Source organism: Neomonachus schauinslandi, chromosome X, assembly GCF_002201575.2.
Source record: "Neomonachus schauinslandi chromosome X, ASM220157v2, whole genome shotgun sequence".
NCBI lineage: Eukaryota > Metazoa > Chordata > Mammalia > Carnivora > Phocidae > Neomonachus > Neomonachus schauinslandi.
This window is the reverse complement of record NC_058419.1, coordinates 109265611-109288785: the sequence shown is the minus strand read 5'-3', so window position 1 is coordinate 109288785 and position 23175 is coordinate 109265611. Positions and strand designations below refer to the sequence as shown.

Below are 23175 nucleotides of genomic sequence, written 5' to 3'. Positions count from 1 at the left end.
ATATTAAGAACTAAAAAAAAAAATTTGATGAAAAGCAAACATTATGTTTCTTGGGGTGCCTGGGTGGTGCTGTCAGTTATGCGTCCAAGTCTTGGTTTCCGCTCAGGGTTGTTAGATCAAGTCCTGAGGCAGTCTGCTTGAGATTCTCTCTCTCCCTCTGCCCCTCCCTGCCATGTACTCTCTCTCTCTCTTTCTCTAAAATAAATAAATAAATTTTTAAAGAATAAAAAAGAAAAGCAAACATTATGTTTCTTGAATTTAATTCTCTTCTGTTTCCTGAATTTTTTTTCTAAAATATGTCCTGAATATTTTTTATCGCTATGTAAACTTCAGAACAACTCATTTCCTATTATTCAAGATCTTAACTTAAGACTATTGCGTTTGGGAACTTTTCAAAATCTCTTCCTATTAATCATAATTTTCGTTTTCCCTTTATAGGTCACCATTTGCTGCCGTCACAGACTATTCAGTTACAAGGAATAATGTCATACAGCTCTGCTTGGAATTGACAACAATTGTGCAACAGGTATTAGCTGACAACCTTTACTTCTGTTAATTTATTATCTATTTCATATTCTAACAATGCCAAGTATTCTTTTTTACCAATAGTTTATAAGATACTGGTTTGGGGGTTCTAAATAAACCAGATATATCATTTGGGAAACTATTCATGTAACCCTATAAACAAGCATTTTATTTACCAGAAGATGTAAAAGTAAACTGAACCTCTAGAGAAATCATTATAAGATGGTAGGTATGGTAGTCTCACATTTTAGTGGGGAGGGTTGTACTGCCTTTCACAAAATGAAATTGCCCCATTTTGATAACAATCTAAGACTTTTGCTCTAAGACACTGTTCTTTATTAGTACAACTATTAGTTTCACTTATCTATTGCACATATGACAAAATATAATAGCTTTCAACAGTGATCTATTTACATGTCCTGGTTTTTTACTTTGAATATTATCCAACCCAGGGATCCCCAAGTCAAATGCCTTCAGGAGTGCTGTGGCTAATATAAATGTTTGAATCAAGTCTAGGATAAGATATGGAGAAACGTTATAGTGGTGAATTGACTAGTACATATTTTACAATATTTAATTAAATGTAATAACAAAACACATTTGAGAAGTCTGACGCCCGCAGTCACCATGCTGCGTAAGCCCCCATGGCAGCCTGTTGCCGCTGCGTTCTCAGGAGCCAGCATTTGTTAACCTATCCAGTGATGCAGAAAGAAAGCAGACAAGAAAAAGCAGAAGATTATTAGGGAAGTTGATGATTTAATCTATTCTTCTACTCCCTGCCCTTTATTACCAGGGATAATTATAGGAAGGAGAGTAACTTTGTGACTTTTAATTGTGGAACACTTCGGACGTTCATCAGGATTCTATCATGGCAGTGAAAAAGCAGCTCGTGGTTACTCAGAGACATGCGTGGAGATTGTGAACATTTTTATGAGCTTTGAGATACCCTAATGGTCTCACTGCATGTCTTTATATTTGATAGCCGTAAACTCAAGTTCTGAATTTCAAAAATCTCAACTGGATAATGGGGAGAAGAGTGGCATTTTAGGACAGGGGTCAACAAACTTTTCTTTTTTTTAATTTTATTATGTTAATCACCATACATTACATCATTAGTTTTTGATGTAGTGTTCCACCATGATTCATTGTTTGCGTAAACTTTTTGTAAAAGAATCAGATATTAAGTATGTAAGGTTTTGTAAGCTACGTAGTGCAGGCTATCAGGGTCTGTTGCAACTACTCAGCTCTGCTGTTGTAGAGCAAACGCAGCCATAGACAATGTGTAAATGGATGCGGGTGGCTATGTGCTTGTAAGACTTTTTTGCAAAAAAGGCTACAGGTTGATTTTGGCCCATGGGCCATCTTTAGCTGACCTAGGGCAATGCTAGGCCAGCGTGGTCTGCAGATGAGCAGCATTATCATCACATGAGAACCTGTTAAAAATTCAGATATTTGGGATACACCCCAAATGTACTGTGGGGAGGGCCCAGGAATCTGCATGTTTGCTAGTTTTTCAGGTGATTCTGGTTCTCCTACATTGTTCCAGGGCCCAGGGGTAAAAGCAATAATATAATCTATGGGTTATTTTTCTTATAGCTCTTTGTTATCAATGACATTTCTTAAAAATGTATTTTCTAAAGCTCTATTCCTTTTAAAGGCATTAACCAAAGATTTGAAGTGTGGATAACAGATTATTAGTTTCTTCCCTTTTACTATGAGAGAGAAATTCTCTTGACTTAGGGATATATATTATACAGTATTTATATGATAATCTTGCATAGCCTTTTAATGTAGATATGTGCTCAGTAGCAATCTGTATTAAACAATCCTAATAAAACAAGAATTATTAAGTGCTACATGTCCAGATCTGTGATAACTGTATTATATTTGTTATATAAGCTTTTTATTTACACGAGACCCAAAACAATTGACATACGGTGCAATTAAATGTGAGGATTAAAAGTATATTTTTCAACTTTTTTACATGAGAAACTCCTATTTATTGTCAGTTCTATGAGAATGCAATCTATCTGATATCAACTTGCAAGATAACTTCATTTCCAAGCATAATTATGACAGAAAGTGGGTGTTTTTCAGTTCTTGCGTCTCCTCCAAACATCTGGACCTAACATCAGGATAGCCTATTTAAAGTTTGCTTTTGAGTAATTGGACAACTCTCTGTTGCTTTATAAACCAAGACTGCAAATCTAAATGTCAGTTATGATGTTTTCTTGACAATCTTAAGGAAGAGTACTCAGGTGTATTCATTTTCTCTTAATTAATACAGAACCTTTTCCCATATCCAAAGGGGATCAACAAAGAGATCTTGAAAAAAAATTAGCTTTACTTAAGTATAGAGTGAGGTCATAAATGGAGAGTTTTCTCTGTTTAGAACTCACAGGTTCCAGAGCATACTTTTGTCGTTCTAACCTTCAAATGTTACATTTAGAAGAATGGCTGAAATGATTTTCAGTGAATTAAGATCTCCTGTAGAGAGATTGTCCAGTGGTGAAAGTGTGGTTTATGTCAGATATGACTAACTCCCACCCATTCCGCTATTTTAAGAACCTACCATCCAGGTAACAAGTGGTTCAGCTTTTGTTTCCAGAATGTATGAATACCTCCTATTGACAACTACTTCACAATAAACGTATGCCATTCTGATATTGCCCTCAGAGGCTTGTTTATGCTCTCAGGACCTTTAACAGCTGCACTGTATGGCCTGACATTCTCCTTAGGAATTTGTTTCAAGGCATTAATGGGTTTAAGTGTTTCTGTTTACAGGTCAGGAAACATTAGGTAGAGTAGAGAGAGATGCTTTCAGAAATTGAACTGTATGTACATTCTGACTTGACCACATACAGAATTATTGAAAACCCTCCAAATAATTGAAATACTCCAAATATACTCAGATGTAGAAGAAGCTTCTGTATTCTCCACCCACTGTACACTCTGTTTTAAAGAGGATGCCTTGCCCTTCATAGGACATGTTGCTCTAACATTACCTGTTTCTATTTTTTAAAGTTCAGCAGCTCGTAACATTTGTCACAGTTCTTCTATCTCACTCTCATTTTCCCATCACATGTCCTGTTCCATGTGTCACTTGTAAGATGTTTCTGAACAAAAACCTCTGTACCCACCTGGTTTTGGCTCTTGCCTTGCCCACCCCATCCCAACCTGTACCTGACCAGAAATACTTTAACTAGGTCTTTTCTGTTGTACCTTTTTTTAAAGATTTTATTTATTTATTTGAGTGAGAGAGAGAGAGAGAGAGAGCACAGGCGCAGACTCCCTGCAGAGCAGGGAGCCCAATGTGGGACTTGATCCCAAGACGCTGGGACCATGACCTGAGCCAAAGGCAGACACTTAACCGACTGAGCCATTCAGGCACCGCTTTTCTGTTGTGCCTTAAAGGAAATGTTAAGATACCAATTTCTCTTAACAAAATACATCTTCATGATTTAATTTACTTATAAGTATAGAATCTATCATTGTCATACTGATCATCCCAAAGCCCAGCTTTGATTTTGTTACTTTTAGCAATTTTCTTCTGATTTTCAAATTGATTACAAACTCCTTTCTTTGGAATTCAAGGGGGTTCCAAGTAGGGTCCTACCATAATTTCAGTTTTATCTTCCAGTACTCCCATATATTTTAATTGTAGCCTAGTGTGTGTGGATGAGTTATTGTTGGTAAAACAGATTTTGTAGTCTCATCTTTTTATGGTGTGGGGTGTCCTCAGAATATGCTGCATATATCTTCTTATCTCAGCCTGGTAAAATTATGTTCTATTCTTTAAGGCCTCTAGGAAGTGCCTCAACTCCTTCCCACAACTCTCTGTACCTTCTTCCTACTTAGACCATTTATATTTAATTTAACTATTTATATGGTTGAGATCAAATATACCACCTTGCTGTTTGTCTTCTATGTTTCCCATTTGTTCTTTGTTTTCTTTTTTCTGTGTATGTTTTTATTAATTATTTTTTATTATTCCCTTTTATTATTCCATTTCCATTGGTGACTTATTAGCTATAATTCTTTGTTGTGTGGGCAGATGTAGAAATCCCTTGAACTTACTTTACATAGCATTTCACATCTCACCTATGACAGTTTTATTCTGCTATGAATAATAATTATCTGACTTCCATTAGATTATGAACTCCATGAAGACAAGAATGGTGTCTTGCTCATTTTCATATATAGTAGGTGCCCATTACATACCTGTTAAAATAAATTGACCTGAGACCCAATTATCTCCTGTGGCTAGCACATGCTCATTTGTACTCTTCCAAGAAAAAGTTGGAATTAAATGCTTGAATTGTTACTCATTTTATTTCATCTCCTGTAGTTCTGTCTTTGCTAGCTAGGTAAAGAACCCCAGAGATAGCCATCACTTTACATCTTAGTTTATTCATGAGTTAAAATAAGAGGATGGATCCTCATAACCACTTGCCAATGCTAGAAATGAAAGTGAACAAAACTTCTGAAACACTATGCAAATATAGAATACTAACAAAACATGTCTTTTAGAGGAAACTTAATTATAAGCATGATATATTATAGTGTTTGTAGATCATCTCTTAAATAATCTATTATTTTTCTACCGTTATATGATATCATATCTTTGGTACCGGGTTTTTCTGGGCTCTGGTCTGTTACTACCTATCCTAACAATAGGAATGAGGTCGATGGATAAAATAATGAGATAAAATAGGTGTTTGTCAGGGCGCCTGGGTGGCTCAGTTGGGTAAGTGTCTGCCTCCCATGCAGGTCATGATCCCAGGGTCCTGGGATCAAGCCCGCATCTGGTGTCCTACTCAGTGGGGAGCCTGCTTCTCCCTCTCCTCCCCACTAGTACTCTCTCTTGTTATCTCTGTCTCTCTCTCTCAAATAAATAAATAAAATCTTTTTAAAAATAGGTGTTTGTTTCTTGATAATGAAACTATGAGGGATTTTATTTCATTTAGACTCTACTTTTCTTTATATTCCATATTTTCTAAAATGAATTTGAGTTGTCAGAAAAAAAATGAATGCTATATAATTAAAGTAATACTACTTTGTTTGATAAAAGAGCACAGCATAGACAAATACTATATTTTAAAATAAATGATGTAGTTTACAGTAAGTGTCCATCTAATGGTCTCCTTCAGCCATTGTATACACACTAATCACTGCATTCACTTGGAATTGTACGCAGTATCTGAAGACAGGAATTAAACTTAAGCTACCAGTAAAAGAGGCCAATTTGAATAAGCAAAGTGTAGATTTTAAAAAAGTATCTAGGGCATGCATTTATACCAGGCTTTCAAGAAATCTCATCTGAACAGTTATGATGATAGTTATGCTTTGAAATATGCTGTACTTCAAATTATTTTTCACTCAACTTTAATTATTTTTATTCCCTTTGCAGCAAGAGGAGATGATCAATATCTAAAAATAAACTGTCACAAATAGCTTTTTTCCCTTCTTAACACAAAGGGGTGGTACTATGAAGTAAGTGGAAAGTGCTTCTTGATATTGGCCACTTATATTTAAAGTGGTGCTAACATTAGAGGAGAAAGAGAATATAAATTTCTTTTAACAAGCTCTGTTTTGAGGAATTTCCTTAATCTACTATATCTGTTTTACTTATTTATATTTGTGATGGATTTAGATAGTTATATTTAAAGTCTTTTAAAGAGATCCCTCCCTCAACACTTCCCTTTCCACATAAGATTGGTTGTAATAACACATTTTTTTTTATTTTAAAGATTTTATTTATTTATTTATTTGTCAGAGAGAGAAAGAGAGAGAGCACAAGCAGGGGAAGCGGCAGGCAGAGGGAGAAGCAGGCTCCCTGCTGAGCAAGGAGCCCAAGGCGGGAGTCGATCAGGACCCTGGGATCATGACCCGAGCCGAAGGCAGACGCTTTAATGACTGAGCCACCCAGGTGCCCCTGTAAAAACACATTTGAGCAGAAGGGAAAACTAGTTTTAAAATCGTAAATGGAAAGTATTCTCAGAGAACTGAAGCTTCATTTAGAGCACTGTCAGGAACTGGATCAGAAAAATGAGACAGGTACCCAAGCACTTACTTACTTACTTACCTACTTATTTATTTGTTTGTTTGTTTGAGAGAGAGAGTCGGTGAGAGAAAGAGAGAGAGACAGAGCATAAGTCACAAGCTGGGGGGGGGGGGGGGTTGCAGAGGGAGGCAGAGGGAAAGAGAGAAGCAGAATCCCCACTGAGCCGGGAGCCCAAAGCACAGAACTCAGTTCCAGGACTCCAGGATTATGACCTGAGCCGAAGGCAGATGCTTAACTGACTGAGCACCCAGATGCCCCAGTACCCATGCACTTCTTATCTGTATTGACATAATTTCTATGATGCCTGCCCCAACGAGTAGCAGCTCTAAAGTTATTCTACTGTGCCATTTTTATATTTTCCACTTCAAACACAAAAATGACTAGATTGTCACTAGTTAAGAAATGGACAGAAAAGTATCAGTTTGTAAGGTGAAGCTTCGGTGGAATTCACAATACTTGGGGCAAGGGACCAAGGGTAGGGATCATGAGTATTGGGAGACTTGAGGCTTAGCCCAGTTGCTTCATGATGAACCATGTGCATTTGCCTGTGCCATCTATAAACAGAAGTAATTCTATTGTGAGAATCAAGTTAGATGTATTAAAGATGGTTCACAAATGTGAAGTGAGAAACAAAAGGAAAGTATTATCTATAAAATGGGTGAGAAATAGAGACTTGATAAAAAGAATTAGAATAACTTTGTTTTAAATAATGAATATACACAGGTTTTTTTTCTCCATTTAGTGTTAGTTTTCTTTAGCTGCATCTACAGTGAAATCTGAATTACATGCTGAGAGAAAAATTTCAACAGGTTGTGAAACATTTTGATCAGATTTTGAAATGTTGTATACCAGAGTGAAAAACGTCCTTTTAAAATTCAGGTTCTGGTCATTTACTTTTACCTGAAATGTCTCCTCTAAATTGTATATATTAAAAGGTCTTGCTGTTTTCTTATGGGCTTGCTCGTTTTTCAACCTTTTTAGATCCATTTTCCCTGTCCTTGGATATCACTGGCTTTTTGAATAGTGTTTGAAACATTACTTTAGCTTACCATTCCCAGCCGAAAGTTGGGTAAAAAAGAGAAAATATCAATAGTCTTTCACATGAGATTGTTTAAATTAACACTTGAACAGAAATGCGAAGAAAAAGGAAATTCTAGAAACCTTCCTTAAAACATCCTATTTTAAGTACGTAATTGTTACCTACTGCTCAGTCAACACTTTCCTTCTCCATCCTTTAAAATTTGAAGAAATAGCATGTACTGTTCAAAAAATCTTAACTGAGAGAATCATCACCAAGAACTAGAAGTTCATTTAGATGTTGAATTCTTATGATCTTTGCTTGCATTCATTCCATTGATGTTGTATACCATCAGTATAAAAGTTTATATATAGTACATGCTGTAGTATACTTTTTTCTACATCTTTAAAATTACAAAAGTAATATCTGCTTTGTAGAAAAATTTGAAGTTATGAAAAGAAAAAAAACGTTGCTTGTAATCCTTCCACTCAGAGAAAATCCCTGTCATCATTTTGCCTATTTTATTTCATATTTAGTTTTATGCCATAATTTTTTTTTATTTTACTGCATCTTTCATATTAGGACTTTTTAAAAATTCCAGTGTAATTAACATACAATGTTATATTATTTTCAGTTGTACAATATAATAATCCAATAATTCCATATGTTACTCAGTGTTCATCATGCTAAATGTACTCTTACTCCCCATCACCTATTTTACCCATTCCCCCATCCATCTTCCCTCTGGTAACCACCGGTTTTGTTCTCTGTTTAAGAGTCCATTTGTTTCCCCTTTTTTGTATTCATTTTGTTTTCTTAAATTCCATGTATGAGTGAAATGATAAGGTATTTGTCTTTCTCTGACTGACTTATTTCACTTAGCATTATACACTCTAGATTTATCCATGTTGTTGCAAATGGCAAGATTTCATTCTTTTTTATGACTAATATTGCATTATATGTGTGTGTGTGTGTGTGTGTGTGTATCACTTCTTCTTTATCCATTCATCTATCAAAGGACCTTTGGGCTGCTTCTATATCTTGGCTATTGTAAATAATGCTGAAATAAACATAGGGGCACATGTATCTTTTTGAATTAGTGCTTTTGTATTCTTTAGGACTTTGTTTTTTTTTAAAGTTTATGAAATGATAATATTCATTAATTTTTTAAAATACAGAAAACTATAAAGAATATTTCACAGACATCCCAATCTAAGCACCAGAAACAACTGTGCTATTGCTCTGAGCTTTCCTACAATAAATATCTGTATTTAAATTGTGATTCTGACTTTTTTACAATTCATTTGTTCCATTTTGCTCTACATTTGCCCATCAGATGTATTTTATTTCTTTTATTTTTTAATTTGTTATTTTTATTATTTTTAAAATTGAAGTATAATTGACATAAAATATCCTCTTAGTTTCAAGTATACAACATAGTGATTTGATATTTCTATACATGATGAAATGAGCCTCACAGTAAGTCTAGTTGTCATCTGTCACCATGCAAAATTATTACAGTATTATTGACTATATTGCCTATGCTGTATATTATATCCTCATGACTTACTTATTTATAACTGGAAGTTTGTACCTCTTAATCCCCTTTACTTATTTTGCTTGTCTACCTGACTTCTTCCCCTTCTGGTAACCAACAGTTTGTTTCCTATATCTATGAGTCTGTTTCTGTTTTGTTTGCTTGCTTGCTTTTTTTAGATTCCACATATAAGAGAAATCATACAGGATTCATCTTTCTCTCCCTGACTTATTTCACTTAGCATAATGCCCTCTAGGTCTATCCATCTTGTTGCACATGGCAAGATTTCATTCTTTTTTATGGCTGAGTAATACTCCATTGCGTGTGTGTGTGTGTGTGTGTATACACACACACACACACACACACACACCATCTTTATCTACTTATCTATGGATAGACAACTGAGTTTGCTTCCTTATCTTAGCTACTGTAAATAATGCTGCAATGAACATGTATCTCTTTGAATTGGTGTTACCATTTTCTTTGGATAAATACCCAGAAGTGGAATTGCTAGATCATATGGTAATTCTATTTTTAATTTTTTGAGGAACCTCCATAGTGTTTTCCATAGTGGTGACACCAATTTATGTTACCACCAAAAGCATATGAGTGTTCCCTTTTCTTCATATCCACACCAACACTTGTTACTTTTTGTCTTCTTGATAATAGCCAATCTGACCAGTGTTATTTTATTTTTCAATGTTTATTCAAGAAAATGGAAAAAATATTCTTCAAAAATCAATATTGCAAGTGTTTATTTTTGATGGACAACTCAGTCTAAATTATGTATGTGTGTTTTCTAATCACTTTTCTTACCTTTACACTATTTTAAATACAAATCAGTAAAAATAAATTATTTATGAAGTATTTTCTAAATTTTTAAATAAAAATATAAATGAGCATATTGAGTATATTGCCCTTTTAAATGTATTCCTGCTTGAATGTAATCTATCCTGTTTTAAGCAAGTTGTTATTTACTCAAGATAAATACTTAAGAGAGAAGAAGAGCTTTTTTAAGATTTATTGAATTGGTATTTCTGGTTTAAATTCTTAGAGCATATATTTGTGAATACTAAAAAAATAAAAATTAAAATAAAGATTGCAGAATTTTGTAAAAATAAATAGCCTAGAAGTGATTTTAAAAATTTCATTAATGATTGGGGTGCCTGTGTGGCTCAGTCAGTTAAGCATCTGCCTTCAGCTCAGATCATGACCCCAGGGTCCTGGGATCAAGCCCCACATCGGGCTCCCTGCTCATGGGGAGCCTGCTTCTCCCTCTCCTCCCTGCTCGTGCTCTCTCTCATTATCTCTCTCTCTCAAATAAATAAATAAAATCTTTAAAAATGATAAATTTCATTAAAGGTTTATGGAAGGAAATTTGGCCTATAAATTTTCTGACAATAGCTATTATATTTTGCTTCATTATACTTTATATGTATGAATAGTACCTGCTTTATCTTCTTGATTGACATTTTTATTTTATTTATTTATTTATTTATTTTTAAGAAAATCACTCACGCAGCGTGGAGCCCAACATGAGTCTTGAACTCACAACACTGAGATCAAGACTTGACCTGAGATCAAGAGTTGCATGCTTAACCAACTGAGCCACCCAGGCACCCCTTTTTATATCATTTAGTCTTCTATTTTATGGCAAAATAGTGTAGTGGGCTTTGATATAAAGTATATCTGAGTTCATCATCCTGGCTCTGCTTTTTGATACCCTGTATGAACTTTAACAAATTGTTTGATGTCTCTGATACACTTTGTTTTATCTGTAAAAGTGGATCACACCTTGTTGTTGGATTATCGTAGGGTTATTGTGAATAATGGAAATTTATCTAGCCCGTAATCTGGCATTTGGTGGGAGCTTAATAAATGGCCATTTTAGTTACCTTATATAGCAAAAGAGCCCTTGGAAACTAAACTCAGGTAGTTTTTGCTCTGCAAAAATTTGAAGGAGTGATGCTCTGCTTACTTTTGGTATTGAGTAGCAGTGAAGAAAGACCTATTTCTAGAATGAGTGCTTTTTTTAAAAAGGCCTTTGGTTTAATTTAGGATGTTCTTTAGATTTTAATGCAAACTGATTACTGTGCTTCATATTCTGGAAGATATTTTGATGTAATACAGGAGCGAATTTTGATCAGCTGTGAACTTGCCATCCCTATCCACATATTCACATTACCTGGAGTTGAAAATGGAGAACTCAAAACGTATAAAGGTACAATGCCCATGTATAATACTCAGTCCTACAGAATGTGTGTTGTAAAAGGGTTATTAAGATTCAAGTAGTAAATCTATGTAAAGTTTTAAGTGTGGATATAAATTATACTGGGGTAGGCACGGTATATATTCTATGGTTCATGTAGTCAGTATTAAAACCTATAAAAGCCCATCTAGGATAGCCTCTCATTCATCTCAGACACAACTTTAAATACTATTTTTGCTATATTAGGGTTAGTGTTTAAACCTTCCTGCATCAGACATTCTAGGTGACCTGAAAATTAGACTGGGGCTCTTGAGATTGAAACTGGGGCATTTCAGAGAGAAAACCAGGACAGGTTTTATCTGTAAATTTTAAACAATATGGATTGCATTAGTTAGCATACTTGTTGATGGAAATATTAAAGGTGATTCTAGTTTCTTTACTTTGTATTTAAACAAACAGTATATTTAGTTCAGTGTAATTATACTTAATCCTTTGTTTTCTTCAGCTGTTTTAGTTGATCATGAAGTAGCAAAACCAGTATCTTTTAAAACTACTCCATATAATCCTTATATAATGAATCAGAAGTTAGATCTAAAACTATTAGGCATAGTACCCAGATAACTTGAGGACTTTTATTCTAAAGACAAATGTAAAACTAAAAATATATAGAATTTGCAAAGCTGAGATTATATTATATATGTATGCATGTATCTCTTAAAAGGACTAGAATATAGTCTTGTAACCAAAACAAATATAAATACACACACAGAGAAATCCTCATTCTTGGTATAAAAATATAAAATGTTTACTGGTAGCTGTAAATTTTCTGAAGGCTCAGAATGAAAGGTAAATAAGAGTGATGAGATTACTGCATGCTAAGACTTTAGGAAAGCACTATTTAGAACACTGGGACATAATCACTTATTATGCTTCCAGCTTTCTGATACTGGCTTGACTTATGAACAAAAACTTAAAAATTTACATATATTACATGAAAAGGAATGCTGAAATAGATTGTTTTCATAGCTTTATTTTCTGGAAAACCTAGACTATATTATATTATATGAGCATCCTGCCAAACACTTTTAAAGATGTTAAAGAACTGGAGGTATGGTGTACTATACTTATCCAATTCTTTTACATGGCAAATGGCAGGATACTATTTCTCAGACATCTGTTTTCTTCTGTGTATTGTATTTTAAAATTTATGTAATACTTTATATATATACCAAAGAATGCATGTCATATATATGTTATGAGGCATAATAATCAAATACTCATGAATGTGTCATCTAATAAGTAGAACATTACCAATATTGTTTTAGTTACATTTGTGCTCCTCCCCAATCTCATCACCCCACCTCTTTTCAGGTTGTTTATTGTTTTTTTCCCTTAAAATAGTTTTTTTAAGATTTTATTTATTTATTTATTTTAGACAAAGAGAGTGTGCGAGCGGGGGGAGGAGCTGAGGGAGAGGGACAAGCAGACTCCGCACTGAGCGCGGAACCCGATGCAGGGCTCAATCTCAGGACCCTGAGATCATGACCTGAGCTGAAATCAAGAGTCGGACGCTTAACCGACTGAGCCACGAGGCACCCCTCCTTAAAATAGTTCTTTTTACTTTTCTAAACATCCCATTTAATTATGCTTGTCTTTGAGCTTTGTAAAAATGGTATCACTGTGCATATTACTTGTTTCACTTGATTTGTGTTTCTGAAGTCATTCATGTTTCGTCCATTTACTGTAGTTCATTCACTTTATATAATACTTAATGGTGTAAATACTTCAATATATTTATTCATTTTCCTGACCATGGACATTTGGATATATAACTACTTTTAAATATATTACATGGGACTGTAATTGCTGTGTTACACAGTACACACATGCTCATCTTTATAATTGTACTACATTCCTGTTCTGAAAGTTTTATCGCTTATTTATGTAATGTACTTTCATTGTCTTTCTACTCTCTGAATTACGATATGTTTGCCATGCTGTCTTATGATGCATTTCACCTTTCAAGAGGCTATTAAAATTTTTTCACAAAGACCCTAAAAAGATAGAACTTTTACCATGCTATGTTGCTATGTTATGTACGTGGAAGCAGATATAGAAAGATGGGTTCCATGATTCTTATCCCTACAGGTGATAAAATAAACTTCAGAAGATAGTCCCTTATATGTTACCATTTGTCTTGTACCATGATGATTCTTTTTAAAGAATAATATCAAAAGTAATACCAATCCATCTAAGAAAAGATTTGCTGTGGGAGACTTGGTGAAAGCATGTATCTGCCTCATGCATTTCTGTGTCTCCAGTGCCTGGCAAACAAATGTTTGTTGAAAGAATGAAAGGACTCATTTTCCCCTTAAAATTCCACCCAAAAAAGGGCTACAGATTATAGATTTAGCTGCTGTAACTTACTGTGATACTGATGAAGACCTAAAGAGAACTAAACACACAAACACAAAATTCTTTCAAAGTTGATGAAATCCAGGTCTATTGTCATTATTACAAATACACAATTAGTCCTTTAAATTTTAAGGCTGCTTCTTCCTATTCCTTATCCTATTAATCCTTGCAACTTCAGGAAGATGAGTGGGGGAGGCAGGAAACAGTGGTGATAGTACCAGTCTCCTCCATGAAACAAGTAATGAGCTAGTGAATTGGGGAGGGGAGAGGAGAGGGGAGCAGAGGGAAAGGAAGGGGAGGGGAGGGAAAAGGAGAGGGGAGCGGAGGGGAAGGAAGGGGAGGGGAGGGGAGGAGAGGTGAGGTTCCTATGAAGAGGACCAGAGTCTAGGAGGAGAGGGCTGGTTTTGGAGCTAGAAAATGTTACCATTACTGTCCAGTCTGCTCAGCCTCCCCAAATAAATCCATGTGTACACTTCTGAGTATCATTTGGAATGCTTTTGTAGCTTAAAAATTCCAATTTTGATTTGATAACAAATTTGGAAAGCTGAGCCATAAAGGAATATAGAATATAATGCTATGAGACTGTGTAATGCCAGAGTGGGAGTTATAAAAGTACCTAAGCAGGAAAAAATCAAAAGGTTCGATTAGATACTTTTATTCATCCTGGTTCTGTAACTATTTTATGTATCTTGCTACAGTTTAAGTGCCATCCCCAAAGGCATTTAAAAATGCCTTTTAAGGGGCGCCTGGGTGGCTCAGTTGGTTAAGCGACTGCCTTCGGCTCAGGTCATGATCCTGGAGTCCCTGGATCGAGTCCCATATCAGGCTCCCTGCTCAGCGGGGAGTCTGCTTCTCCCTCTGACCCTCCTCCCTCTCATGCTCTCTGTCTCTCATTCTCTCTCTCTCTCAAATAAATAAATAAGTAAAATCTTTAAAAAAAAATGCCTTTTAAAATGTCTACAGTTGCGCTATTTAGCAGTTACTAATAATATAACTGTTAATTTCCATTTTAATGTCTCACTGTTTTCCACAGCCCTCCTCACCCTACCAAATATCTCAGTAGGCTTTCTGTTTCTTCACATTTAAACTGTCTACAGAAATATTTTCCTGCTCTCTCTCCCAACTGAACTGCCTTTTAGAATCAAAATGTATACTGCCCTGGGCTCTTCTCTTCACTTTTGTACCCCTCCCTCAAACCCTATCTAGGTAAACTCTATGCCTTATGACATTTAAAGATTATTAGGAAGAACAAAAGGTCTATATGAAGTTTAATGGTCAGGAAATAATACCACTGCTTTTGAGTTTGGCCAAATGCTTTTACAACATGTTATCAGAATTAGATTTTTTTCCTCATAATAATCCGGTGAAGTAGGTAGACCAGATGTCACTATCTCAATTGTGTAAATGAGTAAATGGAATTTCAGAGAGGGAAAGTGACATAATAAGTGACATGGCCAGGACTTAGATCCATGATTTGACATTGTGTGTAATAGTTTCTGCTCATTGCTCCTCAAGTTTGGCTTAACCTTAGAATGAAGTGAGAAGCTTTTTAAAAGCACTGATATCTGTGTCCCATAAGACATTAAATTAGACTCTTTATGGTCAGGCTTGGCATCAGTAGTTTTTAAATGATGCCTTCATTGATTCTAACATAGAGCCAAAGTTGATAACCACTGTGCTCATAGTTAACTGGTTTAGAATGAGATGAGTATGAGGTGAGAAGAAAATGTATGTGTTCAAGAATGGTGTTTTCTCAAAGGCTGGTCCATGGACTATGATTCACCTAGGGAAGTTTGTTAAGATGCAGATTCCCCAGACTCTGCCATAGGTTGAATGACTGAGAACTGTGGATCAGTAGGTTCAACTATTTATAGGTGATATCAGCCCAGAGGCCACACATTTATAAAGGAGGCTAGTTAAAGTTTTGAATTTACAACTCTCGTTATCAATTGTTCATAGTCAGTCGGTGCCATAAATGCAGTCCAAAAGGATTAAACATGTTCTTTAAGACATCAAACGAGATATTAATGAAAATGGTCATTGTGCATTTATAATAAGGGGAAAATCAGTGTTAGAAATTAATGTGCTGGGAACTAGGCTTAATAAAATAAGAAGAAATAATAACATTTTTAGCGTGTTATGAATCCTTATGCCTTACATAGATTATCATCAGATCATTACAAACAGATTTTCATACTTATAAAAGATTAAAGCATACCAAAAAATATATAGAGCTACTAGTTATAGGCACCAATTTTCTAAGGCATTTGTCTCTGCTGACAAAGTAGTTTTTAATAACCCAGTTCCCTTGGGTTGGGTCAGAATGACGACCAACATCAGACAGATAATTCAGATGAAATTAGGCCCTAACACAAGTGAAATAGTAGACTGAAATTATAATTGATAGTGGCAGGTTGAAGAACTGGTAAGAATTAAGTAATTAGGACAAGTGAGCATGAATAAGACTAATAAAATGAGGCAAAAATTATATACAAACACAAGATGGTGAAAGACTAGATTTGCATAAAGGTAAGAATGTAATCTGAGGCTGACTGCAAATTGCAGTGTATGAGGAAAGACATAGCATCTCTGAAAAGTAGCACATTTTCTGAAATGAAGTACAACATGTAAAATTCATGGAATGGGGGCACCTGGCTGCCTCAGTCAGTAGAGCATGTGACTCTTGATCTCAGGGTTGTGAGTTCAAGCCCCACATTGAGTGTAGAGCTTACATTAAAAAAAAAATTAATGGAATAGTTATTGCATTAAACTCTGCATTGTTTAGGTCTTCATTTTCATATGTGTTCAGTTTTACCCCTTGTATCTGGTAGAAGATTGTATCAGTCAAGTTAAGCTAGATTATGCTGCAATAATAACCCAGAAATATTTGTGCTTTTAATATCACTCATGTCCAGTGCTCATGCTTCATATCCAGCCTGGATTGCTATAGCTCCACTTCACATCCTCCTCCTTCAAAGCCCAGAGTAGCCTCTTGTTGAACACTGCTGGTCATCACAGCAGAGAGGAAAGAGAGCATGGTGTAACTATGAACTAGTTCTTAATGTTTTTGCATGCAAATGGGACAAGCACATCTGCTCACATTTCATTGGACAAAGTAAGTCGTATAGCCATGGCTGACTTCAGTGGCTACAGGAAGTTTACTTTTTTCTTTAAAAAAAGGAATGTATATTTAGAAATCATAATACAAGTCTGGCACAGCAATGAATCTATAAAGAATTCCAGTATAGCATTATACTAGAATGTTAAGGACAATAATCTTGTTTATTTGAACATAAGGGAAGCACCATAAAATTAAATTATGTGGAAAAATTTTTAAATATCCACAAATATGTTAGTAAAGGTTGAGTTTGAAGAATTTCTTCTCTCTTTTCAATGGTGTGTTCTTATGCATTTGTGTGTCTCTTAGTATTTTAAGTATAATCTACTGCAATATTGGTGATAGGTTTGGTGGGAGGAGGAAGAACTTTTGACATTTTTCAAAGTATAAAATTCTCTCTTATAATCATTCAGTGTCACTACTAGGAAACCCTAAGTGGATACTGATTATTTATGATAATGATTTTTGAGAGAGTACAAAATTAAGCCTAGATGTAGGCTGGTACTATTACTTGGACAATTTAGTATTTATTATGATTTAAATATATTATTATCATCAATGATCTAAAGTTATTTATTGAGTGCCTGGGTATCAATGTTACCTTTTCAGATGTTGCACATAGTGAAAAATGCTTCCATTTTGTCCAAGAAAATGCAGTCTAAATAGATAAAAGGACAAATACATATGGACTAAGAAATTTTTAAAACTAATACTTAGAATTTGTTTCAAATATACCATAATTTCTATTTATTTTTCTGGAAGCCAAGCAGATGATCTTGAACTGATGAAGTAATGTTTAATTTATATTTTCATTTATGATAGGTCATGGTATTTATCTTTGCTTGAACTCCTTAGTTGAATTTGTCACAAGGGAAAAACTGTCTCTCATCACTTAGACCCTATAGATTTTCTTTCCCTTATGATATATTAGATGGTCATTACAGTAAGTAACTTGAACATCTGGAAGCTAGAGAGGCTTTTTATTACAAAGAAATGTTAGTTTTATTTTATGAATATAAAATTCTTGATATCTTTTACATAATATGAATCTTCATGCATGCAGAGAAAACCCAATTATTTTTGTTGAAAATATCTGCTGAGATCATGCAGATTAAAGTTTAGAACAAACTCATATTTAAAATTATTTTAAAACTGAAACTCAGTCTATTTTGGTACAAAACTGAATGTACTGTGCTAGTTTGGCAATTAGAAATTTTGTTTTTAAAAAACGGCTTGAAAATTTCATTTGTGTACCTAATCTATAAAACCAATGTGAAGGGGTGCCTGGGTGGCTCAGCCATTAAGTGTCTGCCTTCGGCTCAGGTCATGATCCCAGAGTCCTGGGATCGAGCCCCGCATCCGGCTCCCCGCTCTGCGGGAAGCCTGTTTCTCCCTCTCCCACTCCCCCTGCTTGTGTTCCCTCTCTTGCTGTGTCTCTCTCTGTCAAATAAATAAATAAAATCTTTAAAAATAAATAAATAAATAAAACCAATGTGAAATGTTTATTATGGAATGTGAAAATAGAGAATCAATGGAATAAAATATTCATAACTGATAAATTGAGACTATATTTATAGAGTGTACAAAGCACCTTTAGAAATTAAAAGAGTTCAGTTCCTTCTTTGAAAATACTGACCATCTAATGGGAGAGAGTAAGACTAACAGATAACTGATGGAAACATAAAATATGTGCAGTTAGTACATAGCACATAGGCCTTTCAAAAATATTTAGGTCTTTACTCAAGACATGCAGAATAAACAAACTTAGGTCATGATGGGGATTAGCTCACTGCTTCTTCACGTTGTCAAAATAAAGCTATTAAAGTTACAGGGATCACAGTCTCACCCTAATGAGTTTTCTGTTCATTAACACCTTAACTTGACATTTTTACTTTTTATCCCTTTTGACACTTCGATCTTGATCAGCCTCAGTAGTTTTTAGATTTGTTACAGAGCCATTAGGATGGTGAAAAAACTATCAGCCTTGCTTCTGCCTGCATTCCCAAATCCTATATGCTAAAAGATTAGTTTCCACACCCATTCACCTATTGAGATAGTAGTCTTTCATTGTGAAGACTAGAGTGATTAAAGCCAGATTGGGGCACCTGGGTGACTGGGTTGGTTAGGCATCCGACTTTTGATTTCAGCTCAGGTCATGACCTCAGAGTCTTGAGATCAAGGGCTACGTTGGGCTCCGGGCTCGGCGAGGAGTCTGCTGCTCTCTCTCCTTCTCCCTCTCCCTCTGCCCCTCACCCTGCTCGTGGTCTCTCTCTCTCAAATAAATAAATAAATCTTTAAAAAATAATAAAGCCACATGAGAGACGATGGGCTCTGAGAAACAAACTGAGGGTTCTAGAGGGGAGGGGGGTGCGAGGATGGGTTAGCCTGGTGGTGGGTATTGAGGAGGGCACGTTCTGCATGGAGCACTGGGTGTTATGCACAAACAATGAATCATGGAACACTTCATCTAAAACTAATGATGTAATGTATGGGGATTAACATAACATAATAAAATTTTAAAAAATAATAATAACAATAAAGCCAGATGAGGCAATTTTGAAAAGCAATATGATGCAAAGTGCAGAAGAATGTGACTATGTTCACTGATAGAAAGACTATAGATGACCACTAAGTTCATGCCCACTCACATTCTCCTCCCATCCCTTGTTTATTGCTTTGTGTATGTTGCAACTCAATACCTTATTTAACCCAATGAAAATCTTAGCCAATTCTTTTCAAAATGGGTCATTTTAAAATTTCAAGAGGGGCACCTGGGTGGCTAAGTCATTTAAGCATCTGACTCTTGGTTTCAGCTCAGGTCATGATCTCAAAGTCGTGAGATCAAGCCCCACTTCAGGCAGGCTCTGCCCTCAGTACAGAGTCTGCTTCAGATTCTCTCTCCCTCTCCTTCTCCCCCTACTGCTCACACTCTTTTTCTAAAATGGATAAATAAGTAATATCTTTAAAATTTCAAGAGATACCATCCTTTATGAACTCTCCTCTTATTCCCAAAACAATAGCAAGAAGACTGCTCCAACAAGTTTTTGGTCTTTAAGCCAGACAAAATGGTGAAAGGGTTGCCAAGGAGGTACTTATGGAGTGGTTGGTTATACCTCTGCCTGCCTTGTTTGCGAAGGACATTTATGTATCTGAAATTTAACAGTAGCATTTTGATAACACATTCAGGAAGACCAATGACTGTCTATTCACTATGGACATTATTTTCACTCGGGACACTCCGTCAGGTTTTGCTCTTTGATAAATCCAAATTTAGTTTGGACTTTTATCTTCCATCCATCGCAAATCTTTTACCCCTGGCACTGCTTTCTCTGTGCCCGCAAAGCTAGGTGATGACTACTTTGAATTCCTTTTAATAGCTCTTTTCTGTATATCATCCTACAGAGAGAATTGCTTTCATTGTACGGTGCTGCTGCTGTAGATGTCACAATAGACTGGAATCTGCTCTTGTGGAAGGAAAAAAAAAGTGAAGCATCTGGTCAATAACTGGAAACTAAACTCCTCCATATCTTTCTTTTCAGATATTGCTTTATTATTATTTGTTTGAAAATCTTGTTAAATGGCTTCCCATTTCATAACTGTTGGAAGGACCGTAGTATATTTCTCTAGACCTGACCTTCTGGCTAGCATGGTGACCACTAGCTGCATGTGGCAACTAAAATATAAATTTAAATTAATTAAAACTAAGTAAAATTATAAATCCAGTTCCTCCTTTGCACATTTTAATTGCTCAGGAGGCACATATGTCTAAAAACTACTGAATTTCAAGCAGCACAGGCATAGAACTTAATTATGATAATTCTCTTATTGCTATAGTTTTAATAAATATCTCTGTAATACCCCTTTCTCCCTTTATTCCTGGCCACGCAACTAATCCTTCCTTCCTGCTCCTAAATATAAGCATTGTCGGAGCTTCTGTCCTCCGCTATCTTCTCACTATACATATTCTTTTTTACTGAATTTGTTGTTTTCTTGTGCCTTTAACTATCACCTCAGTGTAAATACACCCAGATCTGGCTTTACTTTAGATCCAATTCAGTTTATTCAGTTGCTTGCTGGACAGCTTTGTATAAAATGTCCTGTCTTTCAGCCACTTCTAATTTCACATACCCAAAATATAATTTTTTATTCTCTCCAAAGTCTCTCCTAACATCTCTACTCAGCCGTTCATCCATTTGCTCAGGTTTGAACCCCTAGAGTAATGTTTAACTTTCTTCTCCCCATTATTCTCTGTGTCCGATGAATCAGTCACCCAATTCTCATTCCTGGCTACATGTATGTCAGCCACCTCTCCTCAACTTGCTTTCCAGCATCATAACCTCAGTTCAAGCTTTGATTACATTTTACATTTTCTATTGAAAGAGCATTCCAACTGATCTTCCCGCCTCCAGTTTTTTTCCATTCCAAATCCACAACTTCTTCCCCATTGTTTGCATAAAACATATATTTGATCACATACTTCCCATGCTCCGACATCTCTGAGCACTTCCTTGAATCAGAGTAAAGTACACACTCCTCCATCCTCCCTAGAGATGAAATGTCTACTTGGTATATCTAGGAAGATACACAGCTTTACAGAGATTCATTATCTAAAACATGACCTGAAAGCTACTCTTGTAACTAAGGGAAAGGAAAAAGAACCATGAGAAAAGAAACAAGAAGAGATAGCTATTAGAGTTGTTAGCTGGACCAGAGAGTTTGGACTCCGCTCCTCCTCCCCTTTCCCGCAACACACACGCTCACCATTTTAATGTTGCTGTTTAACACCAGCCGTGGCACTATATAAGCTACCCTGACTTTAATCCCTCCCAAAATAGTCACAAGAAATTATCAGTTGACCACGTTAAGTGCTATCATGGTTGAATGGGGCTTCAAAATAGATCGTTACAGAAAAATAAAAATTTTATTCCCTTCAAAACAAAATTTCTCCTGGCTAGCATTGGTAGCTCTCCACAATATGACCTCATGTTATTTTCTAGACTTTCTTTCCTGTTGCATTCATTCCACATATCTTATGCTCTAGTCTGGTGTGCTTACTTATCATGCCTTTGTTCATTGTGTTTGCACAAACTGAAGTGTTCTTTTCCCCGTGAACCCCCAATTTCCAGATTCAAAAGCTATTTAAGGTCAGTAAAATACCTCCTCCAGAAGGACATTCCAGAGTTAACAAGTTAGGATTTATCTCCTTTTTATGGGATCTTCTGTTAGCATTTGTCATGTACCTTATATTATTATTTGATTGTTTTCTCCACTAAATAATGAAATAATGATGGCCAAGGGCCAAGTTTATTTTATCTTTGATTACCTGGTAGTGCCTGACATTGAATTGCACTTACAAGATGCCCCCAAAACCTTTTTTGGTGAATGGAATTGTGACTCGAGTAAATGAACGAGTGAATGAATAAAACTAACACCAGCTCATATGAACTGATCACTTCAGCATTGAAAACATTTTGGTACGTTGACAATAGAATATGTGAAGTATTTAGTACAAAGGTGCCATTATTAAAGGTTTGCATAGATGGATTATTTAAATATTACATGTAAGCAAAACAATATTTTTAGGGACGCCTGGGTGGCTCAGTTGGTTAAGCATCCAGCTCTTGATTTTGGCTCAGGTCACGATCTCAGGGTCATGAGATAGAGCCCCGCCTCCCGCTATGAGCTGGACGTGGAGCCTGCTTGAGATTCTCTCTCCCTCTTCCTCTGCCCTTCCCCTGTGCATGCACGTATGCTCTCTCTCAAAAAAAAAACAAAACAAAAAAACAAAAGAGGCATTCATAGTTACAAAGTTCCATGAAATATAATTTTATACAGCATTAGAAACATACGCTATTTTTCTTCACTCTCTTGCTTTATGTATTCAATATTAATAACCTGTGAGCTCTTCCTATAATACACAGTTAATGAGAAATAATTACTTTTACTGAACATCGTGACCCCAGGATGCTTAAAATGTGTTGACAAAGTATGGAGCATCAGTGGTAACACATAGAAGTGTTTCTATGTGTTCTGCTCAGTATGGCAGTTGCATCACTGTTCCACAAAAACAATAACTGATTATGATCCTGTGTGGGCACATAGCTTATCCGTGGGAGACGGTTTCTGTGCATACTTAGGCTTTTCAAAAGGAAAAAATGATCAAAACTGAAGAAACACTCATTATCTTTATGAATATTGTCTTGTTAGGAATTTGATGCATTTAAATGTGGTTTTTAAATCACATGGTTTGTAGAAGCATTATATGGAGAAGGATAAAGAAGAAATTGCA

General features: G+C 35.6%; 1 protein-coding gene across 4 annotated transcripts in view; it reads left to right on the top strand.

Annotated features, from left to right (window-relative positions):
• The window catches only part of CNKSR2 (connector enhancer of kinase suppressor of Ras 2), a 273654-nt gene that overhangs the window by 85961 nt on the left and 164518 nt on the right, over positions 1-23175 (top strand). For all 4 annotated transcript variants that reach the window (XM_021682287.1, XM_021682283.1, XM_021682276.1 and 1 more), the window contains exon 4: positions 439-526. In XM_021682287.1, the coding sequence (XP_021537962.1) occupies positions 439-526 (88 nt within the window). The remainder of the gene's footprint in view (positions 1-438; positions 527-23175) is intronic.